Raw genomic sequence first — 26,344 nt, 5'->3', positions numbered from 1 at the left:
TTGACCAATACCTCCCCACCTTCCCCTCCCCCAGCTCCTGGCAGCCCCTGGTAGCACATTCTGCTCTCTGCTTCTGAGTGTGACTGTTTTAGATCCCATATATAAGTGAGATCATGCAGTATTTGTATTTCTGTGTTTGGCTTATTTCCCTTAGCATAGTGTCCTGCCTGTCCATTTATGTTGTTGCAAATGGCAGGATTTCCTTTTTTTTTTTTAAGGCTGAATAATATGCCATTGTATGTATATTCCACTTTCTCTTTAATCCATTCATCCATTGTTAGACAGTTTGGTTGTTTCTGTATCTTGGCTATTGTGAATAATGCTGCAATGAACAAGAGTGCAGATACCTCTTCAAGATCCAGATTTCAATTCTTTGGAGTATATTCCCAGAAATGGGATTGCTGGATCAAATGGTAATCCTATTTTTACTTTTTGAGGACCTCCATATTGTTTCCATAGTGACTGTACTAAAGTGCATTCCCACCAACAGAGTACAAGGATGCTCTTTTCTCCATATCCTTGCCAACATTTGCTATCTTTCGTTTTTTGATACCAGCCATCCTACAGTTGTGAGGTGATATCTCATTGTGGTTTTGATTTGCATTCTCCTGATGATTAGTGATGTTGAGCATCTTTTCATGTGCCTGTTGGCCATCTGCATTGTCTTCTTTGGAGAAATCTCTGTTCATGTCTTTTGCCTATTTTCTAACCGAGTAATTTATATTTTTGCTATTGAGTTGTAGGAGTGGAACCTTATCTTCTTAATCCAATATTCAAATGCTTGAACAAAGCCAAAACATTCTGGGATGTGGGGAGACGATAGAGGTTAGTGGGTAAGACTAGGGAGGTGAAGGAGAGAGAGGCAGAGAGCCTGGGAGCCCGGGCTCACCCTGTCTGGATGGACTAACAGTGGAGTGTGGGTATGTGGGAGGCTGGCAGATGGAGATATTCAGAGAAGGAAAGTGTGTGCAATTCTTCTGCGTAACAGTTCTTGCCTGTATTAGAATGGAAACCGAGAGTATACTGTACCACATTCTACCTGGGAAAAGATAATCAAATCATTTATTACCCACATTGCAATATGTGAACATTTTAGTAGATTGAGCTATATTCACCAGATAGTAAAGTCAAATAGCATTGATTATTGTCAAAAAGATACGGCATGTAGCTCAATTCAAAGCACTAATTCATAGCACTAAAATTTTTGTTATAGCACTAAAACTTTTGCAAACCAGAAAAATACAAAGGATCCAATACACATAGATCCGGTTTGGTAGGTAAAAGACAAGATGTAGAAAAAAAGAAGGGATACTTTTCAAGCGCTTACTGCCAATAAAGCCACATTAACAATGAGCGAAGAGAAGACTATAAACATTATGTGCTCGAAAAGATTTTACCACTGCTGTCCACCACCCTAGAACACAAACTGCTAGAATAACACTTAGTTCTTGATGCAGGAAGCAAATGTTTTTGCTTTCAGGCCCTACATGGTCATTTAAAATTGTAAAATGGTTTAGTTCTACTTGAATACCAGAATATTAATCATAAAAAATCAAATACAAGTTATTTACTTAACAGATACTGTGAACTTACATTGTGCAAGTTACAAAAATAAACAAGATACAGTTCCTGTCCTCAGGGAACTTATAATCTTGTGAATGAGAAAGCAAGCTACATAAATCATATAAAAGAGCGAGTGACAGGGAAAAAAGGGTAAGCAAAAGTGTGGGATTGCAAGTCTACGGTTCCAAAAGGAATCCAGGAGTCCCCACCCAGTATTGAGACTGGTGATAAAGAGGCCTAGTGGGGGTCTCTGCTGTTCCAAATTTCCGTTCTGCTGGGGTGGTGGTGGCAACCGTTTTCAGGCTGGGATAGGAGATGGCTCCCCTGCTCCTTTGCTCCTACTGCCCCAGGAAAAGGATGGGAAGGGAGGTGTGGTCAACACCTGCAATACCTTTCACATTGAAGGACTATTGTGGCAGGTTATCGTAATTTTATACATTATTCATAAAACCAAGTGTGATTTTTTTTGCCATTAGTCCTGGGAACGTGAAGTGTAACTTTGCAAAATATCTTTGGATAATGGAATAAGAGCACTGACATTTAACAAAATCGATTCCAAGTTTTTAAAAAAATGTGAGGCTGTATTCAATATGTGACAATTCAATATGTGACAATAGAGGATGGCTCTATGTTGAGACTAAGACCTGTGATAGTTAATAGTAGATTCTCCAGTGCTAATATTACTATGAGCATAAGGTGTTGCAGACAAAATAATAAGTAATGTAATTCGGGTAATTGTCTGCTGTAGACGCTGCAGTGCGAGAGGCACAAGACCACTGTTAGTTCTGTGCGCTCATTGGCAGCACTGCCAGTAACTTCCAAGTGGCATCATGAATGTGAAGCCCCCAGAGGTGGCCCTGGGACAGGGCTGAGGTGAAGGAGTGGCTGATCAGTGATCTTCATGGCTTGTCCCTCCAGACATCAGTCCCCTGGTCTGAACATTGGCAAAGAGCAGGAGCCAGCGTTTTTCACAAGAGGAAATAAAATCAGCTAATAAATACTCAGCTGCATGCACAAGCAAAAGACTAAACTTAAAAAATCAGATGGTAGGTTATTATTATTATTAGATATATTTTTGCCGATAAGACTGGCTCAGATTTAAGTTCTTTCAGGTCACTAGGAGAAAGACATGGCCTGATTACTCGGGTTCAGAGTTTTGTAAACTGTGTTCAGCTCGGTGAGATACTGGTGGTGGTTTCACACAACCAACAAAAAAAAGTGATGCCAGTGATATATATTTTCCCCTAAATTAGATGTATTAATTAGAAAAAATAGAGTCTATTTACATAATTATTATGTAGTAATCTACCTTTAAGAATGAAATGACACACATGAATCTGATAGAGCTCAAATTTATAACTCACGCACTCTTGCTGTGTTATAAATATAAAAACTGTTCTGTAGTCCAAATAAGCTTGAGAAATGCTGTCTTAGTGACAGGGGCTCAGAGAAGCTCAGAGAAGAAGGAGGGCCCTGGACCTCATCAGAGTGGACACCCAGGTGCTCTGGGTCACAGGGCGCCCAGATGCCCCAGTCCCAGCAAAGCCATTTGTTGTCCTTCCAAATCAGAGCAGCTCTGGAGACCTTCCTTCTCTGTGAGTGTTCACACTTTCTCAGAGTCGCCATCCAACAAGGAGCTTTCCTATTGACTCCTGTGCTAAGCCACACTGACCAGTGGCCTCTCCTATGTCCAGGGCTGGTCACATTCAAAGTAGCAGGGCTTGGCTTCATTTGGAGCATGGTGGCATAAATCATCGTGGCTTTGCAGGAAGAACTGCTGAGAGTCCCTTTCCCTAGTCGACACAGCCATCCCTAGAAGGGTACAGGGCCTGGAGCGGTGGCTCAGGCTGGGACCGCCTGGGATAATTGCACTGAAAATGAGGCTGTGCTGTCAGCATCTTCCCTACGCTCTTTTTGGGATATTGTTCAAGTCAGAAATTTCTAAATTAAACTTTAATCATGCCCAGGAAGAGTTGGGTGCAGCTCCTGGCAGCTCCCTGCCCCATCCCACACATCATGCCCAAGGGCCAGCCATGCCCTGCACAGTGCTAAGTGCGGACGGGGTGGGGAGGTGGGCACTTGCACGTGGCTGGAGGGAGTGTGCACCATAAATTGCTCTCTGGAAAGCAGTTTACTGACAGCCTTTGAATTTCACTTCTGAGAATCTACCTTAAGGAAATAAACAAAAAAGCCCCAAAGCTTTAGGTGTAATTCTTCCCAGCATTATTTTATAACATTGAAGATTATCAAAACAACATAAGTGTATTTATACACTTATAAATATATATATACAGTAGGGAAGTGGTAAAATCTTATGACATATGAGAAACATAAATATTTTGCATATGATAAATTATAAAATATTATGCACCATTTAAATCATATGAATAAAATTTGATTAGCATGGAAAATTCTTATGTTTAGTACTAAAGGGGGAAAAGTGGGGTGTAAAATTGTAGGTATAGTCGGATCTCAACTATGTAAGGCCCTCCTTCCCTTCAGGATCAAGCTCTGGATTTCTAGTTTAGTCAGGCCCTGCTGCGCTGTCAGCCTCCTCTCTCACCTCCCTCCCTGCTTCTTACCTCAAATCCTGAACTGCTCCTTCTTCCCCAAAGCACCTGGCTTTCCCTGGCCTCTCTAGCCCTCTCTCCCCTCCCCCAAGTGACTCCTACTCTTCTCCAGGCCTCGGACACGCTGATGCCATCTTTTCAGGGATGCTGCCCTGCCCTCAAGGGCACGGAGTCCTCCCCTCTTTGGTCCCACACCACCCTGTGCCTACCCCGATCTCACTTCTTGTTCATCTGTCCCCCTCCTACACAGGGCAGAACTGGGCCTTTTTCACCAGTGTATTCCAGCAGCACCTGAAAAGTGTGGGACATATAGTAAGCACTCAGTAAATACTTGCTGAATGAATGAACACAGCTAGTGGAAATCTAAGAAGTAAGGATGGTTGCATCTAGCCTCCTTAAAATAAACGTGGTTTGCTAAACACTGACACTGCCAACTGGAAGGTCAGAGCGGGGACACTGCAGGTTTCTGTGGCAACGTTCACTTCTATGGCATTTCTAGTGGGGTTGCTTGTTCTCTAAAGGGTCTGGGGCAGAGAACGAGAGGTAGCTGGACGTGAATGCTCTAACTGTGATCTCTCTTAGCGGTAGGTATGTAGGCTTTAGCTTGATCTTGAATGATACATGTTTTTCTCTAGATGACCTTTCATTTGCCTCTTATGTTACATTTTCTAAGAATTCAGGTGGAGACACTTGTCCCTAAGGTTCCTCTGATCTGATTCCAGAACAAATGACTGGGGACCCTCAGGCATAACAAATTGTACCGGGGCCAATTAGGATTATTTTTTTTAAACTTTAACTTTAGATTCTTGAGCAACAGCTTCAGCAAATGAAAGCAACTTATCAGCTAAACCAAGAGAAGTTAGAGTACAACTTCCAGGTGCTGAAGAAAAGAGATGCAGAGAGCACAGTGATCAAATCCCAGCAGAAGAGGAAGACCAACCGGTAAGCCAGCCCGCGGAGCATCTTTCTTCTGGGCCCTTCTGCTGAGAAGAGGGGTAGGGGTGTACTCTTTTGTAGGAGCAGAAACTGTTAAAAGTATAACCAGTTCTTACTGAAAGAGTTTTTTTGGTTAAACAATGCATTCAATGGGATCTACTCCACCTCCCCCCCGCCCCCAGGAAAGAGTCTACAGCAAAAAGTGTGTCTCCCGTCCCTCCTTTCTCTGGATCCTCTTTCTCACCTCTGTAACCACTATTTGTTTCTTTGGCGTCTTCCAGAATTTCTTTATGCAAATACAAGCAAACACAAGTAGACCGGCTCATCTCCCTCTGCTTTTACACAAGTGATAGCATTCTGTACACGTTGTTCTGGATCTTGAACATGTTTCCACACCAGTTCATAGAGAACGTTCACATTATTTCTTAAGCTGCCTAGTATTCCATTGCTGAGATATGCTGTGATTTACTTAACCAGTGCCATATTGTTGCACATTTAGATGGCTTCTAATCTCTTGCTATTACAAATAATACCAACATAAGTATTCATGTCAGTGTCACTTTACGTAGGTGCTGAACTATCTGTAGAATAAATTCTCAACTTGTAATTACAGAAGCAGTACATGTGCACTATAGAAAATATCACAAGTGAAAGTAAGATAAAAACATAAAACCACCATATTCCTGTTGCCAGAGATTGTGTATCTCTCTCTCTCTAGATAGATAGGTAGATAGACAGATGATATAGATACAACATCATACTGTTCCTATTGTCTTGCAATCTACCTTTTTTTAAAGTCAACATCTTCCACCTTTCCATTTCAGTAAGTTTCACTTTATCTGAATATCCAGATCACATTCAGATTTCCCCAGTTGTCCAAAGATATCCTTTACAGTAGGTTTGTCCAAACTAGCATCTCATCTGGGACCAGGCATTGCATCAGGTTGTTAAATTGAGTTCTTCGAGTCTCTCTGACCTATGAGATCCTCCCCTCCCCTCCACCTGCCAACCTCCTTTTTACATGATACTCAACTTACATACTTACTGTATCCTCTTTCCTTGAGGATGTGTGTGTGTGTGTGTGGTGGGGGGTGGAACCAGTTATTTATTCAAAAGTCTGGACCAGTTATTTTATAGAATGTCCCACTTTCTGGATTTGAATGGTTTGTATTTACTTGTTTCTCTGGCCCTATATTTCCAATGAATTGTAAATTATAGCTACAGACTTATGGATTCAGTTTACACATTTTGGGCCAGAATATTGCGTCAGTCATATTGCATTATAATGGAAGACACATTGTACTGCCTAGTTGATCCATCATTAGTGATACTAGGATTAACCAAGGGTTAGGGTGAGGAATGCATTTGTGATTTGGACATTGCCAAATTGCCCTCTTAGGAGATTTATGCTCTCTGCAGCAATGTGTACAAGTACCTAGCGCCCCACAGCCTTGACATTTTGTCAGGAGTGTAAGTGAGAAGTTGCATCTCAATGTATTTTTATCTAGCATTTCTCTTGCGGATGAAATCAAGCATAGTTTTACATGTGTGTGAGCCATTTGGTATTCTTATTTATGAATTATATACTATGTCTGAGTATGCCTGGTCTACTCTTCTATTAGTTTTTTTTTTTTTTCCCTCTTCCATTTCAGTGCTCCTTCCATGTAAGGGAGATTAGCCTTTTGCTTTAGGAATTGCAAATATTTTAAACTGGTTTGCTGTTTGTGGATTTTTGCAATGCAGATATTTTAAATCTGCATGTTGTTGAGTCTGTCAGTATTTTCCTTTATGGCTTCTGGGTTTTGACTCATAGTAAGAAATACCTTCTCCACTCTGAGGTTATAAAGGAATCCTTCCATGTTTCCCAGTGAGACATTTATAGTTTCATTTTACACTTAAACTTTCAACCTGTTTCAACTTGATCTTAGTGTATAGTGCGAGGTGTGAGTCCAACTCTTATTTTTACCCAGATGGCTAATGATTGTCCCAATGCCATTCCCTACTGATTGGAAATGACAACTATTTTACTTAATTTTGAAAAAAAAATATTTTAAATTGAATTTATTCATTTATTTCTATTTGGAGGGGGTACTGGAGATTGAACCTGGGACCTCATGAATGTCAAACATGCATGCTACCACTTGAGCTGTACCCTTCCCCTGAAATATATTTTCATCTTTCTGATTCACTTGTCTGTTTTGTCTTTTTAGGTCCCAGTTCTACACTGTTCTCATTGTCAGGGCCGTCTGATATGTCTTAATATGTGAAAGGGCTAGTCTTCCCATATTGCTCTCTAAAATTGTAACCAATTCTTGATTCTTTATAACAAGGACACAGGCAATTACCAAACAAGATAACATTTATGTAGCTTATTTATTTTTGGTGTTTAAATGAAATCAGAGGTATATTCACACACCACACTTGTTCAAACACTCATTCTCCCTGCTGCTTGGTGCCGATACTCTGGCTTTACTGAAGGATGCCTATTACTTGGGACTTCTCACCCATCCTGCCCCTTCCCTATCTTCTTTTCTGTTTCCTTCTTCCCACCCCTCCTCCTATTGTTCCTTTAAGAATTGCCTCCTAAGTTCCAAACCATTGTGGGAGGCTCTGAAGATCAGAGAAGAATAAGACATCTTGTTTAATCCTTGTTTGAGGATTTTCCTCCAAAGCCCAAACATCTTATTACTATTTATGAATTCTTCCACTTGTAGATTGATGATACATTTTAGACAGATGTTGTATAGAGAAATACTAGTTGAACATTTGATAGTTACTTATAAGGGAAAATGATACTGAATAAATGAGCTGGCATCTTAAGCATGATTTATCTGAGATAAGCAAGAGTATTTAGGGGACAGTATTTATGGGAGAATCCTACGTCATGCACCATACTAGATAGGGGAACATCAGTGGCATCACACTGTGGTGCAGTGAGAAGGACTTATCCGGGAAGGCTTCCTGAAGAAGAGAAGGGGGCAGGTTATAGCTCAGTGGTAGAGCTTAGCATGCACAAGGTCCTGTGTTCAATCCCCAATACCTCCATTAAAAATACATAACATACATACATACATACATACATAAACATAATCCACCCCCCAAAAAAGCCTGAAAAAATTAAATTAAAAAAAAGAAAGGTAAGAAAAAATAGTGAAGGGGGAGGGACGTGAAATGGCATAAAGGAGTTCAGAGAAGACTTCAGGGCAGGCAGGGCTGGAGCCAGGAATGGCAGGTCCACAGGCAAGGAGGTCGGAATCAGAAAGTTAGATGTTTGATCAAGAGGCTGCAGAGTGGGAGAGGGAGGTTGACAAGATGGCAGGTAGAGTTTGGTTTTGATCTACAGATGAGTGCTGTCACCCCCACCATCCTGTCTTCACCGGCTCTTCCCTCTTCCCTCAAACCTACACGGGTTTCCTTTATCCTGAAGAACCTTTAGCCCACCTGCTACTCCTCCTCCATCAGGACCCTCTTTTTTCTCTTCTTGCTTTCATGGCCTTTTTCCTTTCCTCATCACTTCCCCACCCCCCACATTCATAATTTGACCCCAGAATTGGACAGAAACTCTCCTCTGTAGGGCACCAAGGATGCCCTTCTGGCAAACACTGTGGTTTGTCCCCAGGCCCCATCTTATTAGTGTTTTGCATACTGCATCTCAGAACTTCTCTCTTTTGCTTCTCTGCCTCCAAACTATTTGCTCTTATCTCTCCATTTATCCCTAATTTGTTTGCTTTGGCGGTTCTGCTTAATCTTGCCTGATAAGCTATTCAAGAAAGCTTCTAACCCCTTTGCTTTTTATTTTTATCCATCTACCCTGTCCATCCGTCTCATGGCTTTGGACATCGCCTCTTCATATCCTTAATTCGGACCTCACTGCCTTGCTTTTTCTGAAACTGCCAGTGGAACATTTCAACTTGGAAAGTCACTGTCATTTCCAGAGTACAGTGTCTGAAAGCAGCCTCACCCACCCTCCATCTGCCTCCCTTCAACTCCAGCTTCCGGCCCTCACTAGGGACTCAACTTTCTGTTGTGTCTCCCGGCACAGCCATCCTCTCCCGTTCCCCCCACTCCTGCTCCCTGGCTCAACCTCCACTATATACCTGGAGTTTATTCATGTTTTATCAGCTTCTATGTTGAGGTAATACATAGAAACTCCTTTATTAAATGGTGTTGGAAAAAACACTTTGGGATGGCTACTTAAAAAGTTTTTATATCTGTATGTGGAAAGTCTCCTAGAATGCGGTAGTCAAGAAAATGAATTAGGTATTTCTTTTTATAGGAGACTAAGTCAAATAATGTTTGCATTTTATTAAAGATGAAAATAGGAATGCTCAGTGTTTATGTTTTAGGGAACTTGTGATTATTTCAGAATAAGGCTTGGAAGAGGGAAAATTTTATTTTTAGAATTTTAAAAATGAAACCATGTCAGCTCTTAAATCTCCCTATTCCTGTGTGAGTGGGCAAAGTCTGAGGTCTGGTCTTGGGTCCAAAAGCCACACCTGCCATGTGTTACTTCATGGGACAAGTTTCCATGCACAGAGCTCCTGTGAGCAGTGAGCCAGGGACCGGTGGCCTGCCTGCCTTCACAGATCTCTGGCCAGGCCATAGCTGTCTCATGGTGCTGAAACCTTTGACCATTCTGTTCTGCAAGCCAGGGTAATTTAGATGCCCCCTGGCACCCGGTGTAAAACTCCTCTGTAGCACTTTTCACATTGTACTGTCGTTAACACTGGTTTTTGTCTCTGGACAGACAGTGCCTTGTACTCAGACATATCCTTGGCACGAAAGAGAACTTTCATGTTTGACGAATGAATGAGTGAGTGAATGAATGAGTTACTGGACTTGAACAGTAGCAGCTCTTTGGGGATGGAGGACTCATGTATCATAGGCTTGTGGTGCAGTTTTTAGTTTTTCCTTTCTGTTTTCCTGGTTTCTGAAGTTGGGACAGGTTATTTAAATCTGGGAGGCCGGCACGAGCTGTGGACCCTGACAGGCGGTGTGTTGAGGACGATTCAGTCACTCTCTTGGGAAGGAGACTGCCTCTTGGTGGGTTTGGGCTTCTGGATTGTTTTAAATGCACTTAGTCTGGTGCTGCTGTTACCTCCTGTTGCTCTCCTTTCCGTGATCACAACTGGAGCTGTACTGTGGAAAATACAGGAGGGTTTTCTATACCTTCCTCCAGTCTGACCTGGGTTTTGTAGGACTGAGTGCAGGAGACGAGAGGAACATACGCGGCAGCTTCTATGAAGCTGCAGACTAACTTTTTCTTCCCTCTTTGACCCAGCCTGCATGATGTTCTTATCAATCTGAGATCAAAATATAACAAGCAGGTAAAGCTGTTTCAGGAGGAGAACCGGTCACTAACGTCAGACTACAAACGCCTTGTGACGCAGTTCAAGGAGCTGCAGAAAGCCATGAGGTATTTCAGGGATTTGGGTCCCAAGGCATGTGCCCTGGAATAGAGGTTGGGGAGTGCGTAGAGTGGGTGGTGGCAGTGGTTTCATTAGACTTTGATATCACCAGCTTTTTGGGAGCTGGACCAGGGCACTAAAGAACCCTCTGTGCTTCCTTTCTCGTCTCTTTACTTTTGTGTAACCTGCCTTTTCTTAAGACTTGATGGGATGGCTTCTGGTCTGTAGGTGAGAATCAGGGTTGAGGCCAGGCCCAGGACTGACCACAGCTCTGCCTCACTTCTTGTCCTTCTGCCAGTTGGGGGTGAGGGTGGGGGGCCGGGCAGGCCCTGGAGTCAGCTGGCCACGCTCAATAGCGCTCCTTCACAGGCACTTTGCTCTTATTGATGACAAGCAGTTTCGGGAGATTTGGCTGATGAATGAAGAGGAGGCAAAGGATCTGATAAGCAGAGCCTTTGATGTGGACAGGATCATCCATATGCAACATCTGGGTCTCCCCTGGACGGCACCTGACTTCTGGTTCCTGAGGAACGTGGGGCCGATTTCTCAGCAGCAGAAGTCGGCCACACACATCTTAGAAGAAGTGCTGATGCAAGCAGGTGACTGGAGCAGAGTCATAGCATCTTGGAGCTGGAGGGGAGGGGCCGTCTGAGAATGTCAGGTCAGCTCATTCCTTTTACAGATAAGGAAACTCAAGGCAGAGAAGGGGGAAGAGGTTTCATAGCTCAGAGGTCTGGAGAGCATGATGGGCAGATATGGCTTTTAAGTCTCTAATGTATAGCTTTACCCTCTCCCCTGTATTGTAAGCTGGCAGTTAGATCTAGAAGCTTGATCAGATTCAAGTTCAATTTATTTTTGTTCCATATGCTGCTGTGTACCTTCATTGGAATAAACTGATGTCAGCTTGTCTCTCTCTTTGTGATGTTAGCAGTCACTGATAATCATTGTCTAAGATCCATTCATTGCATTAGGGGCTGCAAGATGGTGTCATTCCCAATTCTGTGATTGTGTCTTCATTTATTAGCTGGAACACTTCTGAAAAGAGAGTCTTCTGCTCATCAGCTGTTTGTTGCCCTAAAATACAGTCTGTACAGGAAAAGCAGGATAGACACTTAGTCTTTCTCTAGTTAGCAGTTTTCAGAATAAATGGATTGGGTCTCTAGCGTCTTCCAAGGGTGACCGGTGAGGTCTTATTTTAATTTTTCACTATGAACAATTTGGATTTAAACAAATGTGATGTGTTTCGGTTTACTTCCGTTACCCCCCCTCACTAATGCTTAATGTATCCCATCTTTGGCCAGCGGGAGTCTCTTCGTGTTGACTTCTGGGTCCTTTCGACACAACCCCAGTAGTCTTTGATGGTTTCCTGGCTTTCCAGAATGACTGGATGTTCCAGGCTCATGTTACAATTTTCCTGCTTCAAGTCTGGAATCAGTCATTCCTCCAAGGAGACCTGGTCCCTTTTATTTTTTTTTAAATTTATATTCTTTTTTTTGAGGGGGGGCTGGTAATTAGGTTTTTATTTATTTAAACAGAGGTACTGGGGATTGAATCCAGGACCTTGTTCATGCTAGGCATGTACTCTATCTACCACTATACCCTCCCCACTAGACCTGGTCCTTTTAAACAGGGAATGGCATATTGAGACTGGGTGCTGGAGTGCTCACTGTTTTGATTAGTCATTGTTTCTAGACCTTATCAGTGGATGAGCCTAGGGTATAGGATTATGTTTTAAAGATAAAATAAATCATATATTCATCCTCATACTTCCAAATCATCGGATGCCAGGATTTTTACTTAACCTTATCAAAATATAACTCCGTTCTCCTAACTTGAAAATCTCGGTATTCAATGCCTCCAAAATAATTACTTATACACTTTTTTCGCAATACTACAAAATAGTTCTAGAATAAAAGATTTACCCTATCACTAACAAATGATTACTAAAAATAGTTTAAACTTCTTTTGCAATTCTTTGGCTTCTTAGGATGTGTCCCACTAGGGATGTACAGGGAGATCACTGTCTTTTGAAGTCAACTTGGAATAGTTTCTGTGTGCTTATGTCCCTAACTGGATACACGTTTAGGTCTTTTTGTTTCATTTTAGTTTTGATTGTTAGTGTTTGCTCTTTTACAATTTAACACTGTTTTATAATTATGTGAAGTATTTACATGCTTCCAAAGTCAAATGTACAACAGAAGTTACACTTAAAGAAGTGTAGCTTTTATCCACTTTTGTCCCCTCTTCTATAGGTAACTAAAAATAACACAGTTTATCCTTCGGTTACTTTAAAAAATTATAAACAAATGTGTCTATATTTACATAAACCCATTTTTTAGGCAAATGAGAGTGTATGCTTTTTTCCACGTTGCTTTTTTCATGTACATCGTATCCTGGAAATGAGTCTATAGTAGAAAGAAAAAAATACTCTTCGTTTCGCTCCTTTTTTATCTGGTACTCCATTTGTGGCTGTGCCATGACTTATTCAGATAAGTCCTCTGTTGGTCATTGGCTCTTTCCAGTTTTTTGTTTGTTTTTGCTCTTATAAACATTGCTGCAATAAATAGCGTCATGCATTTGTGTTTCCTTGTAAACTACTGGGATAGATCCCTAGAAGTTGGATTGCTGGATCAAAGCGTAAATGCCTCTGTAATTTTGCTGGCTTTTGCTCCTTAACGATGGTACCATTTTGCATTTCTGCCAGCAATTTGCTATCTTGTACTTTTCAAAATCTTTTCATATATATTATCTCACTTTAGCTTTTGAACAACTAGTAAAACCTGGGTAGTACAATGATTTTTATACCTACTTTCAGGTAAGGAATATGTGTACTATAAAACATTTAAAATTTTAATTTTAATAAAAATTGTTGGCTCTTGCTATCAGCTGCCAATTGTTGCTGATAATATTCTTCTGTGGGGCAACTATTTCCCACCTTTCTGTTGGCTGCTTCTAATCTGCTGCAGGCTTAGGAACTATAGAGTAGGTGTGTTAGATTTATCTCTAAAATAAGGACAAATAGGTTCATGGTCTCCCTCCCAATTCCTGGTCAAGGCTGGACGCTGTCTCCGGGTAGATGAAGTTGGGAAGAGTGAGGTGTTACAGGCTGGCTGAGAATGGCGGAATTCTCCAGACGGTTTCTTATCTCAACCCCCAATCTCCCTGGTTTCCCCCACATGATAGGCTTTCTTCAGCTAGGGACTCTCTAGTGCCTTAGAGAGGCTTTTTCAGACGTAAATTTTCTAAGGAATCATCCCCCCCCTCTTTCTCTCTCTCCCTCCCTCTCCCCCCCACCTTCTCTCTGTGTCCCTCTGCAGAAGAGGAGGGTGCAGAGGAGTCTGAATCAGAGTCTTACCTGGACCTGCCAAAGCAAGTTTCAGCGAAAACTACCCGAAAGATCTTGATGCTCCTGTGTGACGAGTCGGTGAGGCTGCGCTCCTGGGGTGACTTTGCTGACTTTTTTGCTTTTGCTTCTGCTGACACTGGCCGGGCCAGATGTGGCCTGGAGGAAGAAGGGGACCGGCTCACAGGAGTGATGCTGCGGGATGGTCCCTGGGCTTCGTGGGGCCAGATACAGAGAGGCTGTGCCTCAGAGCTGGCCCAGCTGGGTCCTCCTTTAGTGGGTCAGCAAGGCAGGTCCAGGCAGCTGATGGGCTCCTGCTAGTTAAAGGAAAAAAGCTTATTTTGCGAGAGACAGGGCAGCAGGCTTGCCTCTGTGCGTCCACCTGACAAGTAGTGTGGCCAGAACTGATGGTGGCCTTTCTCTGGGAGCTTGTTTTGCGATTACTCTGGGGGTGTTAGGGTATCCTTGCTGTGTATTAGCAAAACCCAGTAGACTTAGTGTAAAGGCTGCATTGTGGCTGATTCGGCTAGAAGTCAGATTGTACCCCAGCATGGTTGGTGTTTATTTAAACCTTGATTTCTGAGATGGATGAGAAAGGTGGAGCGAGGATTGGCAGCCTCCAGTCCACTTGGCACAGTTGGGACAGTTTTCTCGGGCACAAGGGCGGCTCCTGCTGAAGGGGCGGCTGGCAGGGAGTCCCCTCTCTGTCCGCAGACTTGCTGCCAGTGGCCACCTCTCCGCGGAGACCTCCCTCAGGTGTCCCCAGCTCTGAGCAGGCACCCAGACCTCTCCCCACCCCCACCTCATGTGCACTGGGTTCCGATACAGTGTCTCCATCTCCCTCCATGCCTTCTCCTCCAGCTCAGTGCGTACTGCTGTGTTCTGTAGATATCTGGGGACTAGCATTTGAGTGAAGTGACATGGGTGGGTGGGGGCCTGTGACTGGATTAGGTCTGGACTGCTGGCGAGCGTTCCAGTGTTCGCCCAGTGGCTTGTGGGCAAGACAAGCCAGCATCCTTCTGAGGTGGTGGGAACTAAATCTGTCACGAGGATTGGCTTTGTCCCTGGGAGGGGCTCTTAGGCATCCCAGGATGACCTTCCTCTGGGGACCCCATCCCCCAAAGTGTCATCCCTGTGGTCTGCTCTGCGGAGTCATGCCTGGCTAGTTACCCAGAATGGGGCTGAGGGGCCTGACCCCTGTTTCTGACTGGACAAGCCATCTTCCTTCTCCTCAGGGCTTCCTCATAGAGAAAAAGCTGCTGGGCCTTCTCCTGCCCCTGGAGAAGGACGAGTGTTACATGCTGAGGCTGGATGCCATCTTCTCAGTGAGTCTCTTGGGCTAGGGATGGGGGGCCCATCTGAGACAGCCGCCTGTGTCCCCCAGCATTGCCTTAGCCCTGGGAGTAGATGCGGGTCTCCTGGGGCTTCCCTGGGCCCACTATGCCCTCCTTCCCTTTACCTGCTCTCCTTGAAAAGCACACTGGCCTCGGAGTCTGAGTCGTGTAGCTGCCACCCGTCCCCGCCCCTCCCTCTGCTGACTCCTCTCTACTCTGGGTGGTCTGCAGCAGGGCGGGTGCTGGGGATGCTGAGGGGAGCCTGCCTCACCTGCTGCTCTCAGGAGCGGAGGGTCTGGTTGCCCCTGGAGCCAGAGGACTTGTTGGTGTGGTGTTTGAGCAGTTCTTCTACTTTTTTCCATCAGGCCCTTGGAATTGAAAATGAGGATGACTTGTATAAACTGGTGAACTTCTTCCTCAAATACCAAGCTCATCACTTACCTCCCCCCCAGGTAAGGTGAAGCTCAAGGAAAAAGAGAGCATTTAAAATTCTGGATGTTCTTACAAGACATTACTGCTTTTGAATAATGCTTCTGGAGAAATAGAGAAATAGCAAGGGTTTTATGTCAAGGACAGCTAACTTAGCATTTCCCTTATTATTATTACAACTTTTTTGTATTTGCAAAGGGAAAGATGGCTGGGGATGAGATGCTGTTCTTATACCGAGGCCCAGGGGGTCTTTTCCTGGGCCCTCTCTCAGGGCCAGGTCTCAGCCACATGAGACCTGGGTTTACCAAGCTCTGAATATTTTGATCTGTAACACTTTCCTGTAGAGCAGGACCCATTTTTAATGCCTATCTTCTTGTTTGTTTTGGGTGTTTTTTTGGTGGGGGGAGGTAATTAGGTTTATTTATTTATTTATTTTTAGAGGAGGGCCTGAGTTCAGGACCTCGTGCAGGCTGAGCATGCGCTCTAGCACTTGAGCTATACCCTTCCCCTAATACCTATATATTTTTTTGTAACTAATGACTATTCTGAGGATGTTAAAAATATTACACAATTTTAATTTTAAAATTCAAAGAATGTTTTTCAGTATTGCTTGCCCCAGGATGTATATGCTTCCAAAAAGAGTTGGCTGAGTGGACAAAACCCAGAAGCCAGAAGAAAAACAAGGGACATATTTGACTGGATTGAAAAAAAATTCTGTAGGGCAAGAATCACTATAAGCAAAGTTGAGATACCTATGACAGGAGAGGAAAGTATTTTTAGTTTACATCAGAGTTAAGGGCTAATTTCCTTAAAATATAAAGAACTCACATAAACCAACAAGAAAAAGACCCACAACTCAGTGGAACAGACTAGGGATATGAACAGACACCTCTTAGAAGAGAAATACAAATAACTTTTAAACATATGAAAATATAATCAAGCTTTCTTGTAAGAGAAATGCAAATTAAGAGTGCTGAAATTCCATTTCATCTGTCAGGTCGGCAAAAATCTGCAAGCTTGGTAACACATAGTGATGGCTGAGGTTTAGGAAATAAGCATGCTCATAATTTGCTGGTGTGAATGTAAATTGTTGCAGCCTCCATGGAGAACAGCTTGGCAGGATCGATTACCAAACTGTATAGTACACTTCACCCTGTGATTCCTCTTCTAGGATTTTATTCTATGTATATCTCCTACAGTCGAAATGATGTGTTTATCCTAGCTTATTCACTGCAGCATCACGTGAAATGGCAGAAGACTGGAAATGACCTAAATTTCCATCATTAAAGAATTGATTAAATAATATATGGAGCATCTACACAATGGAATACTATACAGTTGTAAAAAAATCAAAGAAATTCTCTATGTATTTATACAAAAAGCTCTCTAAGGTTTATTGGCATGTGAAACTATCCTATGTACATAGTAGAGTATCATTCATGTGAAAATGGGGAGGAAAGGTGATTGTGCTTCTTCGGGCATGTATTTCTTTGGAAAGATGCCTAAGAAATGGATAACACTGGTTTGCCCGTGGGAGGTAAACTGAATGAACTGAGAGGCAGGAGGAGGAGGAATTTAAAATTTAAAAATTAAAATAAAATTTAATTTGTATTATGATTCGATGATATTTATATCATATAAGTGTTACAAATATCAGTAAAATGAACACCTGTGATCCGGATTTAGAAATAGAACATTATCCCTGTTTTGAAGCCTCCCCATGCGCCTCTCCCTGGTCCCATCCTCCTCCTTCCTCACTCTTCCTCCTTGTGATTTCTTTCCTTGTGTAAAGGTCTCCTTCTGCATCTTTGCCATAAATTCTGTCATCTTCTGTAAACTTCTCTCCGTTTCTTCTCTTCCTGTCTGTCTTCATGCACTCATGCATATGTACCTACAAACCCCTTGCACCTTTCTCCAGATCAGCCCCCCGCATCTCTGTCACCCCTGTAGGAGCAAACCAGCCTGGTCTCAGCATTGGAGCCAGTGGAACAGCTGGTCCTCCAGGGAGAGAAGTCGGGGAGCCTTGCAGAAGGGGAGCCACAAGAGCAGAAGCCCCCACCTTCTCCCAGGCTCATCCACCCCAATGACGTCCTCAAGATTCTGGAGGCCTTTGTCATGGGTCTGAGGAAGCCCAGGTGGGCTGCAGGGCTGGAGGGCTTGCCCGAGAACTGGGGAAGCTGGTTGGGATGCAGGGCCCAGCAGATGCCAGTGAGGGGAAAAGAGGCTACCGAGCCAGGTCTTGGGAGAGTGAGTGGAGGGGTGTCTGGAAGGAGGGCAAGAGGACTCTATGGACATTACAGTGAAAGAAATGCCTGTAGAAGTGATTTGCATGTTTTCATTCAGGATTCATTCATTCAGTGATCATTTGTTGGGTCTACTGTGTGTGCAGGCCTCGTGGGGATAATGCCTTGTGATCAGAATAGTGGTCAGAGCACATATGAGTGTCACATGCTCTGACGGGGACACAGTCACCTCCATTTGGCATGTCACAGAGGGCTTTAGGAGGGGATGGCACCAGAATTGGGTTTTCCTAGGTGGACAAGGTTGGGGAAAGGGCCTTTCAGGATGTCACAGCCCAGGGAAAGGCCTTGTTCAAGAATCATGACTGGAGAGAGGTGTGGCTGAAATGTCAGGGTCTGGGGAGTGGGACCAGCTTGGCTGGAGGAGCCAGGCCAGATCCTGAGAGTCTTCCTCGAAGTGCCCAAGGTCTTGATCTTCACCCTTTAGTGGACCGGAGCCAGAAAATGGTCTTAAGCCAAGGGAATGTCATGAGTAGACTTGCATTTTAGAAAGATCACTTTGGTGGCAGGGAGAGGCTGATGCTGGATGCAAGGAGAGTAGTCAGAAGGTCTGGGTGGAGGGGCTCTCCTGGATTAAGGCTGTCCTAAGAGGAGGTGGGGAGCAGATGACAAACTTTAAGTGCTGTTTAGCCTGCATTTGTGGAGGAAATGGGCATAGTCATGAGCTGTAAAGCCAGTGAGGTAAACTGACTGAGAGAAAGAGGGTGGATGAAACTGCAAGGACACTTTCACAAATGTGACAATGGCACCAGGAATCTGTAACATTGATGATAAGCAGTTGTTCTTTCTGAGAATCTCTCATAATTTGCTGAACTCATATGGCTGAGAGGGAAGGTGACAGGTGGAAAAGCAGTACGTCTGTGAGGGGCAGGCACTGCTTGGGCACCTGGGTGATGACAGGTGGAGATGATTGTACCAGTGCTCTCAACCTTCAGGGACTTTCAGGTACCAGTGAAGTTGCTGAAGGTTGTGCGCGATGACTCAAAGGACTCTGAGTACTGGAAAGCCCTGAGCACGGTTATCCCTTCCACCAAGCAGAACCTCTGGGATGCCCTCTACACGGCCTTGGAGAAATACCAGTAAGTGTGCATGTTACGGCCCAGGAGGAGGAGGGAGCCGAGCAGGTTGGTGGGAGAAGGATCATGTTTGGAGTGGCCACATTTGCCACCTCCCTGTCCCATGAACTCTTAGAGAGAACAGCTGCCTTTGGCAACTCCTGTTGTGGAGGCGGGGTGAGGGGCTGGGGTGTAGTGTTGGGGGTGAGCCCTCTGGCACTGCCCTCCCTGTTCTGTTCCCACTGCCTGGCTCCTTCAGGGCAGGAGGGCTGCTCTGCCGGGCGAGGCTTCTGGGTTCCTCTTCCACCTCCAACCAGAGTAGAAATGCAGAGATTCTGGCTCCTACTTGGTAGAGGATGGAGGATCCAATGGGCCTCTAACTGATTTTTCTGCCTAAAGCCTTGTCCTGACCCAGAGAGCTGAGCTGCTGGTAGAAAACCAGTGTCTGGAGCAGCAGAACACGGAGCTCCAGCAGCTGCTGCAGCAGTATCTAGACTCCAGGGTGGGTGACGGGACCCTCCAGGGAGGGTGGGCAGGGTGCTGGGGGGGCAGTGGGACTGGAGCATGTATCTCGGGCCCAGCCCGAGGTGAGGGGCTCTGAGATGATGGTTGTGGTCATACCCCTCTGATGTCCGCAGTTTTTGGCTCCAGCTGCTTGTGGGACCACTCTTAGAGGTGGCGACAAAGCCGGGGATAACTTCAAGCTTAGAGCCCTTCCATATGGATTCTCCTCTTTGGTCCTAACACCCAGTCTGTGAGGCAGAAAGGGCAGAAAGGATTCTCCCCTTTCACAAATAGGAGAATCAAAACTCAGAGACTCTGACTTGCCCAGAGCGAAGACTCTGCCAGCCAGGTGGTCTGGCCTAGAATGTGAGGGAGGGGGAGGCTCCAACTGGGGCGGATATTCCCCTGCCCCCACTCATGCCTGCTCCAGTGACAGTTAGGGCAACTTCCCCATGGCCTGGCGGGAGGAGTCTCACTTCCTGCTCCAAAGGGAAGAGTCCACTGGCAACACAGTTGCTGGCTCTGCTCTGCCCTGCTCACTGCTGTGGAGCCCTTCACGTGGCGTTGAGGGTCCTAACACTGGGCTGAGCACAGGTCCTCCGTCATCAACGGAGACCAGCTGCAAGCCAGGCCCCGGGGACGTGAGGCCCCGTGGGCTAGACCAGGAGCAGGGTGGGCAGGTGAAGAGGGGAGGGGAGAGTTCCAGACAGTGGGTCCGAGGGGAAGGTTAACAATGGTACCCGAGGCTTGCAAGCTGGAGCAGAAGCCAGACAAAGAGCCCCAGGGCTTGTGTTCTGAGGAAGGCAGGCTGGCGCTTTCCCAGGCAGCCAGGAACATTTGGGGAGGAAATGATTCCAGACTTTGGAGGCGGGTGAAAGGAGAGCCCTGGAGAAAATGCGATGACCTTTACCCTTTCTTCTCCAGATAAACTCTGAACTGCAAGCTCCTCCGACCCAGGTGTTCCGGGTCCCCACAAAATAGAGCTGGACCTCGAGAGGCTGTGTTTTAGGGCTGACACTGGTATGGGCGCTGGTGCCGGAGGGGGCGATCCCCTGGGCAGCTGCCTGGGCTCACTCCCTGGCTTTCCCAGAGCCGCCTTCATAGGGCCTGTCACAACAAGGTGACCAGAGGAGTTATCTGTGTCCTGCAGTCACGATTAAAGTCTTTAAAAAATTGTGTCTGAATCTCTTTAAAGAGGTCAGGTCCAGTGAGGCACGGGCCCCGGGCCCCGCCTGTGTGTCATGAGAGGACTTTGTCCCCAGCCTCAGAGTGTGCTGTGAAAACAGGCACGTAGCTGTGGGACCAGGCCAGTGGCACGGACTCCCTGCTTGCTTTTGGGAGCAGTTGGTGTCTGTGGGTAGCAGCTGGTGCTTTTGGGCCATTTTGGGGTCTATGCCTTCAGACTGTCCCTGGGCCTGCAGGACCCTTTTGGTAAACTTTTGTGGCTCCTCTGAGCTGTGGTTTAAGGATCCTCCCGTGGGCAGCCTGGGCAGGCAGCCCTATACCTCAGACCCACCTTGAGCCCAGGGCCACAAAGTCCCCCATAGGGTTAGGGGCCCATCCTGTGCTGAGTTTGCCTGCCAGCCCTGTGCCCCCACACCAGTCCCCCCATTTGACCAACGGCAGATTTGTCAGCTCAGTGTTTGATTTCTTTTATTGAGAGAAAAATCACCACTCAAGAAAGGAAAAACAGCCAAGAGAAACCCAGCTCACGCAGGCAGGGGGCAGCACTTCAAGTACAAACTCCCAGCTGCACCCGGAGGGCTGGAGGGGCGGGCCCTCTGGGGCGAGGAGGGCATGGTGGAGGTGACCTGGTGGGGGCTTGGGGTGGGTGGTGCATGGGGTTCACGCTTACTGCTCCTGGGCCAGGCCTGCAGCACTGGGAAGCGGGGAAAACCCAGAAACTGCGCAGGGACTGGGCTTGAGCCCCCAGCGCTGAGGCTGCTGGGCAGAGAGGAGCAGCCGGGGAAGAGGCCACCCCCCGGGGCTAGGGCAAAGGGTCTGGCCCGCTTCTGCAGAGCCCAGACTGCTGGCGTCGGCTGTCCTTGCAAGATTCTGTCTGGGGACAGGAGGGTGATGCTTTTTGTTTGTTCATTCTTTTTAAAGCCCTGGGCACTGGCCCCTGACAGGATTCTTGGTTAATTTCATTAAAGCTTTGGTGCTCAACTGGTAGGCCAGGGGGAGGGTTTGGGGCAGCCTCCTCGGGGGCCTCTGCAACATGGTGCAGCCCCCGCCCCTCCCCACACTCCCCACCCTGCAGGCAGGGTCCGGGAGCTGGGACTGGGCCAGCAGCAGGCTCAGGTGATGAGGACAGGCAGGGAGGGGGCGTCATCAGCCCAGCCAGCAGGACCAAGGCCCCTGAGACCCGAGGCCTCCACGCCAGAGGAGGGGCGAACGCACCAGCCCAGGAGGTGCGCCGCAGGGAGGCCACGGGGCCTTCACGCCCCCAAGAGCTTCTTGACCATGTAGCCGGGCAGGCTGTAGAGGAAGAGGGCCAGCATGAGCAGCCCCAGCAGCGCCAGCACGATCTTGATGATGAGCCACTTGTAGCGCGTGCAGATGAGGTACTTGATGGACTTGAGGGGGTTGAGGAACCAGACGAAGGCTGTGTCGGGCCGGCTGGGGGAGGGGGAGCTTTGGTCAGACGGGGGCACCTCCAAGACACCCCGTCCCCTCAGCCCTTCTGGACCCCAAGAGGGGCCCCTTTCTGGCTGCGGTCCCTACAGTAGCGAGTGCTGCAGCGAGGATCTGAGCCCATCTCTGAGCACCAGGTTTGCGACCTACATTCCCTGTCCTCTCTCTGGGACCCTCCGGTGCCCCACCTCCTTCCAAGGCTGAGATGGCATTTCTGGCAGCTGGGCAGCTGTCACTCAACCTGCACACTCGCAGCCGGCCGTCTGCTTCTGAGGAAGCTCCCCTATCAAGTAGTTCACTGTGTGGTCCCGTGTTTCCCCACGTTCACAGTGAGATGGGTGTTTCTCAGCCTCTCCCTCTTTCTGCTTCAGTCCCCACCAGGCCCTGCCAGGGGTCTGCGGAGCCCGGGTGGGCACATGTCCCCCACATTGCTCTACCTTCTGCAGGGCCTCCTCGCCAAGAAGTGCCTGTGGACCTTACATTCTGTTGATTGTGTTACAAAAACAATAGGTTCTATAAAATGTCAAGATGGACAATCAAAGCACTGAATATATTTCTTCAAACTCCTGCCCAACCAACTCCTCCAGGGCTGCTCAGCGTGGGTGGGGCTGCAGAGCAGGGGCTGGGGCAGGGGTGCAGGGCAGCTGGTTTCCAGTCCCAGCCGTGACAGGCAAGTTAGGCACTCCTTCAAGCCTCAGTTTCCTCACTTGTACCACGGGGTTAACCTCTGAGGTTGGTGAAAGGGTTAAGTGAGAAAGATCATGTGAAGCTCTCAGCCCAGCCCAGCGCCAGGTGGTGCACCGCATGTGCTGGTTACTAAGATGTTTGAATGGGGTGGAGCTACTCACTGTCCTGCAGGGCAGAAAAGGGCTCTGGGTTGGGAGGAGGATGGTGGTAGAAACTGCTCAGGACTTGCTGGCTAATCCTAGCCAAAGCCTTTCCCCTTTCCTGTCCATAGCTCAACTTTTTCCTCTCAGTGGAATTGGGTTTGAATCTGCCTGAATGTCTCTGGGAGAGGAGTTGGTGCAGTGTGAAGGACACTGGAATGGCAATTTGGAAACCTAGCCTGAGTCATAGCTCCACTCTGATTTGCCAAGTGGCTTTGGGCAAGCTACCTGTCCTCTTTGGCCTACTCTGGAAATGTGCACGACAGTCATTGGCAGTTCTGAGTCTATGATATCGTTCAAAAGCTTGAAAGTTGCTGTGTGTCGACTTATGTGTGTACTTGCGTGTGTGTGTTCTACCTGCTGCCCAGCTCACAAGCCCTAGGTCCAGGAGGAAGGGAGGAGTACCAGACCCAGGAAGATGCCGGGCTCAGGCCCCAAGGATCTTCTTGACCAGGTAGCCAGGCACAGAGTAGAGGAAAAGGGCGAGGAGGAGGAGCAGCAGTGCGAGCAGCAGCACTTTGAGGAGCAGCCAGCGATATGTGTGCCACAAGAAGTAGCGGGCAGACTTGAGGGGATTCAAGAACCAGATGAAGCTCGTGTCAGGCCGGCTGGAGCAGCAAGAGGAGCAGAGGGAACATGGAGAAAGGACACAGAGGATAAGGGCTGGGGTGCAGCCAAGATGGGGGCTGACCCTCAGAGGAGGACAGAATTCCAGGCACCTCCCCAGCCATCAAGGCTGCCTGGGACCTCAAATCCACCACGGCAGCTGCATGCCTTTGGCACAAACTAGGAACGGCATTGAACTCAGCTGAGTGGGGCCCTCCCTGTGGGAGGTGCTGCTTCCCTGTACCGGTTGCCCATGGTCTGGTTCAGAGGGAGGTGGTGGATTTGGGGGTGGCGGGTGGAGGAGAGGAGGGAGGAAGCTCTCCTGCAATGAGGCCGTGGCCTAGGAAGGGATAGAAAGGGCAGAGATGCCTCCAGAGTGGGGTCAAGAAGACCAGAGAGTTCTGGCCTGTCCTTCCTGTTCCAGTGCCCCCAGGGAGCAGCATGGTAGGCGCCCGGCAGGCAGGGCACTCACTTGGGTTTCTCTAAGGGGTCAGGTTCATTGCGGGCCAGGCCCACTGGATTCTTCTCTGCCTCCTCAGCAGTGAGTAGATGCAACTCCGCCTCCACCTTGCCCTGCAGAGATGAACAGATTGGTTCTTGTGCCCGGGCCAGGTGCCAGGCCCTCAGCGCCCCAGCCTGGCCCAGCCCAGCCCAGCCCTGCCCCCTGCCGAGCAGTGGTGGTGCCCACCGTGAGCTCAAACTCATCGTTCTCATTGCGGGCCAGGAGGGGCCACCAGCCTTTGACGCGCTTCTGCTTGAAGATGGAGACCAGGGGCACGTCCACCTCCCCTGTGGCCATCTCCATGGTGCACTGCTTGGCCGTTTTTGCGCCCCGCGGGAACCGGTTCAGGTCCAGCTCAATGGCCCCTGTAGCAACCTCAGAGTCAGCTCTGACATCCTGTCTGATTGATCCCCCCACCCAGGGTGGGCTCACCTTGTCTCTGCCCCCCTCATCTCTTGCCCACTCCCCTCTGGTCCCGGTCCCCTAGCCCCGCACCCAGGAAGTCATCGGCAGAGAAGTGGTCAGCATCCCAGATCTGCAGGGTGAGCCGCGCGGGGATCTTGTATTCGGTCTCGTCCCAGGAGAACATGGACTCCTTCTTGGAGATGACAATCTTTTCCTCGGCAGCCAGGTAGTCGAAGGGGAACAGGTAGCGCCAGTTGAAGTTGCCCTCGCCGGTGAGGGAGTGGTAGTGGACGTCCGTGTCCTGCTTGTCTTCCTGCTGACCCTTCAGCCACCTGTGGGGCATCACCTGCTCCAGACCTGTCGCCACACCCGGTAAGGCCTCTCTCGACCCACAGCTCCCCTGCCCGCCCCCTCCTCTCCTGCTTCCCAGGAAGGTGGGCTCACCCAGCTCAGCCCCTTCCCAGCCAGGAGCCTCTCACCCACCCCCGCACAAAAATGTCACTGGACTTCTCCCCGGTGAAGAAGTCATCATCCTCCAGGACCACCTCATCTGTATTCCACACAATGACCCGTAGCTCGTACCTGGGCAGGGAGAGAGCCTGATTAGCAGTCTGGGGGTGAGGGTTACCCCAGGGTCTTGGGGCTAGGATGGGGCTGGAGAGCAGATGGCTGGGACAAGTCCTGGGGACTTGGGGTGGGCCTGGGGCCTGGGCCAGGCTGGAGCTGAGCATGCAGGTGCAGGGAGAAGCTGAGGGAATGGGGACATATGGGGACCCTGGGTAAGAGAAAGACGGTCATCCAGCCAGCCTGGCTGTTGTGAGGAGAGCCCCAGGTAGAGGGGAATCAGTTTGGCTGGAACACCAGGACCCAGAACACACTCCTGGACAGGGAGGCTGACTCAGGTCTCCGAGATGCTGCCTCGGGAGGGGAGGGACTGGCTGCTGGGGGGTGGCTGAAGCGAGGCTTGGAGAGTTGGGAGCAAGATCCCCCATCTCCAGAGGCCAGAAGCTCCACTCCAGATGGCAGTGGACCACCATGGAATCTGGTCTTCTTTACATTATTGTCCCCAAAAGGGATTTTCCCCAGAAGTGTGATTGTCATGATCAGTGAGGTAGTTACATTTCAACCATTAGGAGTGAGGTAGAGTCAACCACTAAACATGGACTGGAGCGTGACTCTCCACAGAGTTATGCCCTGGACTGCACGTCCTGGTGACACAATGAGTTGGGGTGTCCCCTCGTGGCGGGCCCTGGAACAGCATATGTGGGGTCCCACCTGGAGGCTATTCCAGGCAGAATTGGCTGTGTAATTTGCAGAGCCCAGTGTAAAATGGAAGCGTTGGGCCCTTGGTTAGAAAATCATTAAGAATTTTAAGACTGCCATCTTGAAATAAGCGTGGTGCCCTGCGCAACTTCTTAGGTCTGCGTGGTTGGCCCTGATTACAGGCATTGAGGCCAGTGCTGGCAATGATTTGGTCCTGCTGCTTTACAGATGGGAAAACTGAGGGCCAGGGAGGCAAACTGTCAAGCAGGAGAGGCAAGTGGCTTGGCTCCTGACTCAGTGCTCTTTCTACTCTCCCACCCACTCACCTCTGGGCACTCCCCCTGCACATCTCATCAGCAGATGCTTTAAATAAAACTTGGCAGAGCTGCATGACAGCCCGAGTGGGGATGGTCAGGGAGCAGAGCAGGCTCTCAGGGGTTCTGCGTCTTGTGGGTGTGTGCGTGTGCGCGCGCGCGTGGAGGGGTGGGTCTGTGAGGATGAAGTCCTCATCGTCCTCACTGACCGCACAGTGGGGGTGTGGCTCCTGTCTCAGCCAAGGGGACTCGCCTTGGGTGGGCCCCACAACCTTCTTGATGAGTTGCTCT

General features: G+C 47.9%; 2 protein-coding genes across 3 annotated transcripts in view; one reads left to right on the top strand and one right to left on the bottom strand.

Moving 5' to 3' along the window:
- DRC1 (dynein regulatory complex subunit 1) overlaps positions 1–20,618 on the top strand; it is a 39,750-nt gene extending 19,132 nt beyond the window's left edge. Inside the window, exons 8-17 of the mRNA XM_015241537.3 lie at positions 4,936–5,075; positions 10,351–10,485; positions 10,847–11,076; positions 13,795–13,901; positions 15,056–15,145; positions 15,520–15,606; positions 17,534–17,718; positions 18,819–18,962; positions 19,338–19,440; positions 20,367–20,618. Coding sequence (XP_015097023.2) covers positions 4,936–5,075; positions 10,351–10,485; positions 10,847–11,076; positions 13,795–13,901; positions 15,056–15,145; positions 15,520–15,606; positions 17,534–17,718; positions 18,819–18,962; positions 19,338–19,440; positions 20,367–20,423 — 1,278 coding nt within the window. The 3' untranslated portion in view covers positions 20,424–20,618. The remainder of the gene's footprint in view (positions 1–4,935; positions 5,076–10,350; positions 10,486–10,846; positions 11,077–13,794; positions 13,902–15,055; positions 15,146–15,519; positions 15,607–17,533; positions 17,719–18,818; positions 18,963–19,337; positions 19,441–20,366) is intronic.
- Positions 20,619–21,716: 1,098 nt separating this feature from the next.
- The window catches only part of OTOF (otoferlin), an 83,005-nt gene continuing 78,377 nt past the window's right edge, over positions 21,717–26,344 (bottom strand). Inside the window, exons 42-46 of one of the 2 annotated variants that reach the window (XM_072938339.1) lie at positions 24,960–25,058; positions 24,567–24,808; positions 24,258–24,436; positions 24,042–24,142; positions 21,717–22,061 (exon numbers count right to left, since the gene is read on the bottom strand). In XM_072938339.1, coding sequence (XP_072794440.1) covers positions 21,881–22,061; positions 24,042–24,142; positions 24,258–24,436; positions 24,567–24,808; positions 24,960–25,058 — 802 coding nt within the window. In that variant the 3' untranslated portion in view covers positions 21,717–21,880. Of the gene's footprint in view, positions 22,062–23,373; positions 23,572–24,041; positions 24,143–24,257; positions 24,437–24,566; positions 24,809–24,959; positions 25,059–26,344 lie in introns of those variants that run through there. The other variant, XM_072938340.1, reaches the window with a different exon arrangement.

The sequence above is a fragment of the Vicugna pacos genome, chromosome 15 (assembly GCF_048564905.1).
Source record: "Vicugna pacos chromosome 15, VicPac4, whole genome shotgun sequence".
Lineage (NCBI taxonomy): Eukaryota > Metazoa > Chordata > Mammalia > Artiodactyla > Camelidae > Vicugna > Vicugna pacos.
This window is presented reverse-complemented; position numbering and strand designations above follow the sequence as displayed.